Source organism: Pungitius pungitius, chromosome 2 (assembly GCF_949316345.1).
Source record: "Pungitius pungitius chromosome 2, fPunPun2.1, whole genome shotgun sequence".
Lineage (NCBI taxonomy): Eukaryota > Metazoa > Chordata > Actinopteri > Perciformes > Gasterosteidae > Pungitius > Pungitius pungitius.
Genome location: NC_084901.1, coordinates 28260132 through 28270476, shown reverse-complemented (window position 1 = coordinate 28270476; position 10345 = coordinate 28260132). Strand labels below are relative to the sequence as shown.

Sequence of the window (10345 nt, the reverse complement as noted above, 5' to 3'; positions counted from 1 at the left end):
AAAGCATCTCCAAACCGAAGCAGATTCACTGGCGGAGAACTGTTGTTTAAGTTTCTCAAACGAGTATAGTCAATTAGCATCTCTCACCGCCTTGCTAAACCTGTATTTTGTCCCCACTCTGAAATGCCTGATCCTTCTACAGTCGTAGTTTCCGCTGTGAACCAGGGTTTTTTGTTGTTAAAACTCACCCAACTGCATGATGGTACACAGCTGTCCTCACAGAAGCCAATGTAAGAAGTTACAGCCTCTGTGAACTCATCCAAACTGTTGGTATCAGTCCTGAAGACATCCCCGTCTGTGCAGTCGAAGCACGCCCTAAGATCCTCTAACACCTGGTCCACATCTTGAATTCCCTCACAACAGGTTTGCAGAGCTGATGAAGGAATCAGATGGACCATGACGTGGTATGAGTGTCCCAGCGCAGGACAAGGCACGGCGTGATAAGCCCTGCTTACTGTGGTGTAACAGTGATCCAGCGTGTTCTCCTCTCTGGTTGGGCAATAATGTTTGTACTTAGGAAGTTTATGGTTGAAATTTCCTTTGTTAAAGTCTCCAAGGACAATAACTAAGGAGTCCGGGTTGGTCCGCTCACACGCCGTATTTGGTCAGCAAGAATACGCTGCGCCTCTTGCACGTTGCAAGAGGCACCGACCAGGATGAATGAAGCAAAATCACAGGGAGAGTAAAAGAGTTTACAGTTAATCATGAAAGATTCCAGATCAGGAGAACAGTGTTGTAGGATCACGTACGTAGTTGCACCCATTGATGTTGGATTAGAAGCAGATTCCTCCACCCTTTGTCTTGCCGGGAGCTGTGGGAATCCCAACAGAAAACAGAACCAAAAACAACAAAAAAAACATTTCTAAGGCAGCCATCCACGGCACTATCTTAGAACGATAGAATATTTGACCGCAGTTCACGTAACTTTGTTTACTTCCAGTGTGCCGGTAGTAAACAAAACCGCTGCTAGCTGCAGTAAGTTAGACAAGAGAAACATGACGGTAGTTGAAGATTCAGAGAACTTTTTGCTTTGGAATTAAAACAAAGAGGCGTGACATACAGCCAGAAGAATTCCTCGTATTCCTAGCTGCTAGGCTACTTCCACCGCAAAATCTACCCTGCGTAAAACTCTGAAGAGGACCAACAGTGTCCCTAAAAGATCTGGGTTTGAAAACGTCCTGGCAAAATGTGGGGAGATTGTTGGCACTTCAAACACAGCCATCAAATGATGGAGTTGAGAGCAAACTGCAAGAGGACAGCAGTAAAAATCGCTGGTTCCACCCAGAGGAATTCTGCCTCCAAGATGATCAAATGTGTATAGCTGTGTTTAAAATACAATTAAACAACAGTGTAGCAAAGCTACTTCAGAAGTCAAGGCACAGAAAAGTCAATGTCATATAAAAACATATCTCATCTCGAAATGTGACTAAAATACAACAAGGGAAGAAAAGCCTGAAGGAAACCTGTTGCCTTTGCATAATACATTTATGTTAATTTCTTTAGCTCTCCCTGCATTATTAAGCCCAATCCAATATTCTCCTACGCAGTAGAGATTTATGCTTGTATTTGTGTGTGCTGCATGTTATATTATTGTTTTTGGTACCCAAAATACTAATTATTCCTGCTCAGTTTTAATCTGCTTGGGAGGCTAGGGGAGGAGTTAAAAAATATGTGCAATACAGAATACAGGCACACAGAACTGACTTGCACCCACACACAGAAGCACGCTCTGTGTTTACCTGATGCAGTAGTTTTTAATTTCCCTTCCACCAGCCTGTCATCACTGAAAGCTGAAACAAATTAATTTATCGCCCCCTCAAAAGAACACAGTCATTCACTGAGCCATGTGCCCTATCCTCTCTTTTCTCTCACAAGTATTCAAATGATACATGCGTGCCTCCAAGTGTTGGAGTGTGCCAACAAAAGCTCTCCTGTATGCATGTATTCAACTTTGGTGCATACCTGAGTGTGACAACTAAATACACGCCCTTGGAGTGAAGGAGGGGGACATTGTCAGTGATCAGGATGATTGTCTGATCCAGAAAAGGCCATCCTCCAAACATGCACAGTGCTATCATCATCTACGTAGCTTGCTTAAGCAGAGGTGGGTCAATGTCACCAGCTTTTGTTACGTAATTGAAAAACTAAACAGGAAAACAGGGCCAAAAGGAGGGGATCACATCCTTTCAGCGTGCTTTTGCTACCCCCTCACTGATCCTGTAAGGTGCAGGATCTGTTCAACAAATTCTGACTGAAATGGATGACAATATAATTGTTTGTATGCTAGCTTCAAAACATTACAGTAATCCCTCGTTTATCGCGGGGGTTACATTCCGAAAATGACCCCGCGATAAGTGAAATCCGCGAAATAGAAAACTTTTTTTTTTTTTTACAATTTGCAACTATTACATGTATACAAATACAGTGACTCACGTGTAGGCCGTTTCACTGCTCTTCAGACTGGGCCGCTGCATCCTGACTGCGCTCTGCAGTGTTCTCGTCTTCTGAAGCCCGCGGTGCAGGTGTGTTTGTTCGGGAGAAGAACATAGTGATAGGCAGCTGTTGTCGCTCTTTTTTCTTCTTTGCAAAAAGATCCTTGTACACCGACATGCCACCATCGATTACGTTGGAGAACTGTAATGAACGGCTCATCAAAGGGTCCCATTCCTCAGCTACTCGCTTAAGTTCAGTGGCCATTCGCACCATGGTTGCTAAGCGACCAAGCGTTAGTCCTTCCTCCTCATCTCTCGTGTCCTCTTCTCCCTCTTCTCTTTCATCGTCGCTTTGTGGCTTTGTCATTTCTGCCAGCTCTGCATCGGTCAGCGGCTGTGCGTCTCCATCAATCAGGGCGTTTATGTCATCCGGACTCATGTCATTAAAGCCGTCTCCTCCAATCTGTTTAGCCAGATTCACAGCTGTTTCTACGGCAGAGTGGTGGACCTCGTCAAGCGAGCCTCCGGTTGCGTTTTGCACTGCCTCTGGCCATAGTTTTTTCCAGCAGGCCTTCAGAGTTTCCGTTTTCATTTCCTGAATGGCCCTCTGAATGTTTTGGAGACACGATGCGATGGTGTATCCACGCCAGTAGTCCTTCAGTGAGAAATCTTGATCCGAGTCCATAGCGTCAACAAGAAGTTGCAGGGTGTTGCGCGTATAGAGAGCCTTGAAAGCACGGATGACTCCTTGGTCCATGGGCTGAATCAGGGATGTAGTGTTTGGCGGCAGAAATTCGATTTGCACACCATCATATGCCAAATCATTACCGTGACCTCCGGCGTTGTCAAGGAGCAGAAGCACTTTAAAGTCCAGTCCCTTTCCTCTCAAATAACACTTGACCTCCGGGAGGAAACAGTTTTTGAACCAATCCAGATTGAGCGCTTTTGTCATCCAAGCCTTTGCATTGTACATCCAGTAAACAGGCAAATCATCCTTATTTTTGTTTTTCAGCGCCCTGGGATTTTTAGACCTGTAAATCAGCCCCGGTTTAATCATGAAACCTGCGGCATTTCCGCACATAGCCAGGGTCAAACGGTCTTTGTGAACTTTAAATCCTGGGGCTTTGGCTTCTTCCTGCATGATGAAGGTGCGGGAGGGCATTCGTTTCCAAAATAAGGCAGTCTCATCCATGTTAAAAACTTGTTCGGGCTTATATCCCCCCTCCTCAATGATCGCCTTGAATTTATTGTTCACGAAGGCTTCTGCCTCAGCGGTATCCGCAGACGCCATCTCACCGTGCAGACAAACATTTTTAAGTCCAAAGCGTTTCTTAAACTTTTCAAACCAGCCCTTGCTTGCATTAAATGCGCTTGGCACTTTGTCAGCAGCACTTGCTGGGGGCCTGGCATCCTCTCCCACTGTGTCAGCAGCACTTGCTGAGGCCCGGCATCCTCTCCCTCTTCCCCGTCACTGACAGCAAAGTTTTCGTACAGCATTCTCGCTTTTGTGCAGATAACGTTTGTATCCAGGGTTATGTTTTTTTTCCTGCAGTCATTAATCCACAGAGCTAATGCCGTCTCCATCCGTACCATGGTCTTGTTGCGGACAGTTACAACCCTTTTTGCATTCGTATTAAAATTGACTGCTGCTGTCGTCCTTATGTTTTTTTCCTCCTTCTTTATGTAACGAACGGAAGATTCATTGATTCCGTAATGGCGAGCAACGGCTGCATAGCTTTTACCTTCCCTTAGCATGTCCAGAAGTTTAACTTTATCTGAGATAGGTAGCATCTTCCGCCGTTTGGGCCCATCCGCAGGTGCTTTTGTCGGTCCAGGCCGTTTCGTCGACATTATGGGTTTAGGAGATGTTCGAAATTACAAGATAATTTGGCCAACTTAATGTAAATTTGCCAAGCTGTTTTATGTACGTACACATAACTGCACGAGACGACAAAATGATAGCACAATTCGTAGCATGTTTTGATACAAGAAGCGGGAGTGAGTTTTTAGCGAATCAGAATGCAGAGCACAATGCACCAAAAAAAAAAAAAATGCATTATGAAAATCCGCGAAATAGCAAATCCGCGATAAGTGAACCGCGAAGTGGCGAGGGATCACTGTATTTGCGCATTTTTCTGAGGAAGCCACATGTACATTTCCACTTACTACATACTTTTAAAAAAACAACTTCTGTCTTCAGAGGGACCTCAATTAAAAAAACAAAAAGTAGCTCAGTGAGAAGAAAGTATGGCATGTTGTTTCATCTTCTATACAAGAGGTTCCCAAATACCAGGCCGCAGACCGGTTCCGGTCCATGGGCCATTTGGTATCAGGCTGCACCACATAAAGAATACATTTTGCCATGACTTTTATTTTGAAAATTATTTTTTTCTCTCTTTACCAAATTACTTGTGCTCGTACCAGAGATGGGGACTCGAGTTGGAGTCTCGGACTCGAGTGCGACTCGAGTCGCACACACGGTGACTTCAGACTCGTCCTCGAAAGACTTCAGACTCGACTCGGACTCGAGCTTTGGGACTCGTGAACAATGTTTAATTTTAGGAAAAATCTGATGAGCTCGCTATATCGCTCCCTCCGTTACCTGCCTACTTAACACGTACATTAACATATGTTACTGGCTGCACACACACGAGAAAGATGTCGAATGCCGCTGCTGGGTGCCGCTGGCGGTCCGACCGACGGTTCGCTGACGTCGGGACGTATGCGTTCCAGCGGCGGACCGTTTACTCTGCGATCTCTTTTAACTGTCTCTGTTCTGCTCACTGAAGCAAAACAATACGTGGACAAAAAATATCAGAGCCAAGAGCAGCGAGTGTAGTCAACTACTGCTAACACATCCCGTCAGACCAGGATTATTTATTTATATCCGTTCATGAACTTTTCTCCTCGTTACCCTGGTAACCGCTGTCATTACAGACGGTTGCGTCGATTCTTACTGTGAAAATCTACGTACTTCCGGTTTAGCGGCTACGCTTCGTATTTTCATTTTATGGGAAAAACCACAAAAAAAACATTAAGAGTAAAGGAGCAGTAAAAAGTTGTTGGTATGTTTTTTTTACGGTAAAAGGGAGTCGCACACACGGTGACTTCAGACTCGACTCGGACTCGAGCTTTGGGACTCGTGAGCATCTCTGGCTCGTACCTGTTCACATTTTTTTTTTTCCATGTTTACACGTTATGTTTTTTGCCCACTCCACAATGACTACTACTCCCCCCCCCCCCCCTCCAAAAGAAATTCTGGAAATATAAAGATAAGGCAATTCAAAGTGCTTCACATAAAAACATTTAAAACATTCAAACATCAAGCAAAACGATATTTACGAAGAATTAAGAACATTGATTGAAACATAAAATAAAAAATAGTTTGCAGTGTAGTTTAACAATGTCTTTAAGAATAAAATGGTCATTAAAGGCAGCAGCAAACAAGTAGTCAGTTTTCTTCTGGAAAGAAATGCAAAACAAATTTTTCAAATTCTGGTTGACATAAGTCCTATAATCCTTTTATATATATATTCTTTAGGTGATAGTAGGCTGATTGATATGGCTGTTTAGGTTGAAGTCCTGCATGAATCCATAATCACACCTAGATTTCTATCTTGGGTTGTGGTTTTCAACACGAGGAGGTGAACCTCAGTGTTGACTTTTAATCGTTCATACATTTTTGTCGGTCTCTGTCACCGGTGGTCCGAAGCCACAGTATACTAGAGCTACATTGCAGACATGTTAACATTATGCGTTAAGTGTGTTTGTATCGTTTTGACATTTCTGTCATAAAAAAATGTCATAGCAGATTTTCTTTTGATGCGGGCATTGCAATGTTTGTCTCCCGTCTCACAGCAAATTACAAAACTACCTATTCAGCATATATAGAAGATTGTGGTTGACATTAATTAACCCAACAACTTAACCTCGGTGAAAGTCGTGTTTTTCTTTTCACCAGTAACCCTCTCACCTGCCCAATAACGACTGTCGTCAACCACTCTCACTGTCTAATAGTACAGCGGATGGGTCTACATCAGTTAGTTAAATGTCAGGTGCGTCACACCAACATCACAATTGGTTGAGATAAATGTTACTAACGCTTAGCTGTCGTCTTTATTTCCTTGGCTGGAACTTTTAAGCTGGACCATGACGTGGTCAGTGTGTCCCAGCGTAGTACGAGGGACGGCGTGATAACCGTTGTTTAAAAGCTTATAGCTCGACAATCAGCTGTTTTTAGGCAGTTGCCACAGCTGATTTTAGACAATCATCCACATTAAATATAGGCCTTTTAGGTACTCTGATAGTGTTGGTGAGTGCTCTGATGAATTTGGGCCTATTTCTTGTGTTGAAATAGTAGTAGGAGACTGGTAGTGAGGTGGATGTTAAAACCTGGCAATGCACGCTGGCATTCAAACAACATTCCTTTTCGGAAATCACAGACTGCACCTTAATTGAAAATAGAGCTTAATAAATAAGTAGCACATAAAATACTGAACATTTAGATTCCTATTTTATGACTCACTGTTATTGCGTAGGTGGTCACGCAAATCCAGTTTACCTGAAACAAGGATCCTCAAATCCGATTATCTGATGAGTCACTACCAGAGTTTAATGAGTTCTGTATAATCCATCTATCGTCAACAAATTCACAAATTATGTGGTGTAGCTATGCATTCATTACAAATGACCAAGCATTATTTCATTTGAGTCACAATTTCTGTGTGTGTGAGAAAGACAGGGAGCCTTTTGGTGCCACTGTCGACCAACCAGCATAAGACATACAAACATACATTTCCAGCACTGTCATAAATCACATTTTACATTTCACTGTAAAGCCATTTATAGTGGATTTGAAAAATTTCAAAGATTGATCATCAGGTACTCCATCAACAATTGCCCATTAATAAGCGATTATTATTCATGAGTTGAAGTGAAAGATGAACTGCAGTCTCTCCCTACACACGCACACAAACACACACGTATCAAGTCAAGTGTCAACGTGTCAGCTTTAATGCCTCTCTGTTTTGAATGTCCGGGGTCTGAAACCATCAATTCTTAATTCACAACTGCTGCCTTTGCAAAATATTACACTGAGACGTACTAATAAAAGCTCCCTAGTTCTATATTTTCTAATGATTGTTCCTAATATACAGTACAAGTCAAGGGTTTGGACACACTTTCTCATTCAATTTATGAGAAGTGTGTCCAAAACTTTCAGTAGTACTGTATAGAACAGGAATTACATTATAAAAGGATTCTTAGAAATATGACGTTTTCTAAAGAATTATATAATATACAGAATAAGACAGGAGAGTTCTCAAATCATCTTAACTGCTGAGAGGAATCAAGGTAGAACATTGTTGAGAGTAGTTAGGTTAACTAATTTTGATTCTTAAGTGTTTCTTGAGCAGTGGAGAAAATTACGGAAATATTCTTCCTATGCTTAACGACATTGATTTTTTCAAACCAGACAGACTCTATTGTGCAGGAATTATTGTGCTCTATTTCACTAAAGATGAGTGAACACAACATTAGTTTTAAAAGTAACCCCAATATTTGGCAACCAGAAAAATGCGAGTGTGCAAATTAGCATCACAACCCGATGCCATTATTTGAATGCTGTCGACTGGTCCCCAATCTTAGGAACTGTTGAAAATTGAGTCCTCTTTCCCCCATTGATATCAAATGAATGTAAAGTACTAAAAGTTAATAAACTAAGCAAAGAAATATAAGAACTTTCAGCATTGAATTGAAGTGAATAGTCTACACTGCAAGTAGGACCGCAGCTTTTAATTCATTCAACATGGATGTTTATTGCATTGAATAACTTCAAGGCAAAATCTGAATAGAGAGAAAGTTCTATAATTAGGCCAAATTGTATCTATTTTCCAGCTAATCAAATCTCTTAAAGAATGTCTCATACAGAGTAGCGTACTTCCTCACCAAGGAAAATCTTTGCATGCTCAGTTTCTCAAATCAACGACGGGTTCATTTCTTTGCCTAACTGAGGTGTACTGAGGAATTTCTCAGAATGTTGGAGAATACTGCAGCATTTATCTGTTTCGGTTGGTGAAAAACCATCTACATCTCAATCAACTACGTTTGTGGAGAGTTCTTCTTTGACATCGCTCCGTATCTGAATTGAGTACAACTGAATACATCGGTTCTCTAGCAAGTTTTCACCACCAGTATGTGCAGTGGTTCGAAGAATAAATATGAACATGTTTATTGCTTCGTCTGACCTTTCATATTTGGTGGAATATTTTAAAAATCACTTGCTTAACAATGGACAATCTTTAACCAGGAAATAATCTTATAACATGCTTGCATAATTCATAGTAAAATGTAGTATATGCAGCTCCAAAGCACTGAAGAAAAGTGTGTTGCGTTGACACAGGGGGGCATTTCTGCCCACCGTCTCCAATCAGATGGTTGTGCATGCACGTTGCATTTGACAGTCAGCGCACCCCATTCCCCCTGTGATATCTAGCTTGGACTTTGATAGAACTGAGATCATGTGTAGATGGAAGTATTAGTCTGAGTGTCTCATTATTAGGGGCTTTTCAATAGATCCAAAGGTTTTAAAGCATTTTGAGGACGATCTTTTTATGCTCCAAATCCAAATCTCTGCAATCGGTTTCCAGATTCTAGTAGACCACACTTTGTTTTTCATCAATCTTGTTTTAGGGAATATTGTTTATTTTTTGATTAAAAAAGGAATCCCGTTAGGAATTATAAATTAGTCTGACATCTATTTTGAAGGCACCATGCATCACATCCGCTTCTATGAGCTCGGCACTGTTGCCACTGTTAGCATCATTAGCTGTGAGCACGTTCAGCCACGAGCCAAGAGTCATAAAGAGGCAGTAGCAATGCTAGTAATTACCATGAAAAGCTTTAATTATCTTAACTTCTTTTTCTAAAACCATATTTCTACTTATAAGATACATTTGCAATGTCCATAGGGATTGATTTAATCTATAATATGTAGAAAACATCCTACAAAAGTAGTAGTTAAAAAATGACCTGGACATATGTGAGGTGCATAATGTATGCAGACGTATGAACTTGATCTCTATCTCTCTCTCAGAAACACGCGCCACTTAAGAAATTTCAGAGATGGCAGAATGTTTGAGATATTTATGAGTAACTGTTAGGTTTCAAGTTGATTTCCTCTGATGAAGAGAATTCCTGGATCTATTAAGACAGAAATGTGAGGTTGGTGAAGGGGGAGACAGAGTGACTAGTGTGAAAAGAGATTGAAGGAACATAGACTTTTTATGTGACAGGTAACCTCTATTGTTCTAAAATAGACATTCAGGTTTAGAGAGAAATGCAATATGAACAAGCAGCAATAGAGGAAAGGTGAGCGATAAAAAAGATAATCATCTCTAATGTATAAAGACACAAAAAAATAAAAAATAAATAGTGAAGTTGCATGATAGATTACATATTTTAATTAGCTGAGTCCTAATTTCATTATTATCTACTGTTCTTGCAACATATGCCAACTATTTCATTTTACTGAGGTTTCACTGAACGTTATAGTTCATTTCAAACACCCTTCAGAGGCAGCGACAATGTGAAGAATAAGCAGAGAAAGAGTGAGAGTAAATAAGTTTGGACTATACATTAAGCCTCAAGGGGATTATGCGTTTAAAGGCAATGTACAGCAGAGGACAAACAGGAGTAAACATTACATTCTGAAATGTAGAATCCTATTCAATTGATGATCAAATCTGAAATATAAATCACCTAAAAGCTGGAGGATTAGGATAAGATTTTTTCTTTGTACAAAAGTGCTGAATTAATTCTTACAGTTCTTTTTTGCTTGCTTTTAAGCTGCCATCAATGAAATGAAATATGTAAAGTGTTTCATATCCCATTATTGAATAATGAGCACATAATCA

At 41.0% G+C, this 10345-nt stretch overlaps 1 protein-coding gene across 1 annotated transcript; it reads right to left on the bottom strand.

Annotated features, from left to right (window-relative positions):
* Positions 1 to 2445: 2445 nt before the first annotated feature.
* Positions 2446 to 3723, bottom strand: LOC119210412 (tigger transposable element-derived protein 1-like). Its single transcript, XM_037460351.2, has one exon. It carries the CDS (start codon positions 3721 to 3723, stop codon positions 2446 to 2448), a length of 1278 nt encoding a protein of 425 aa, XP_037316248.2.
* Positions 3724 to 10345: the final 6622 nt, after the last annotated feature.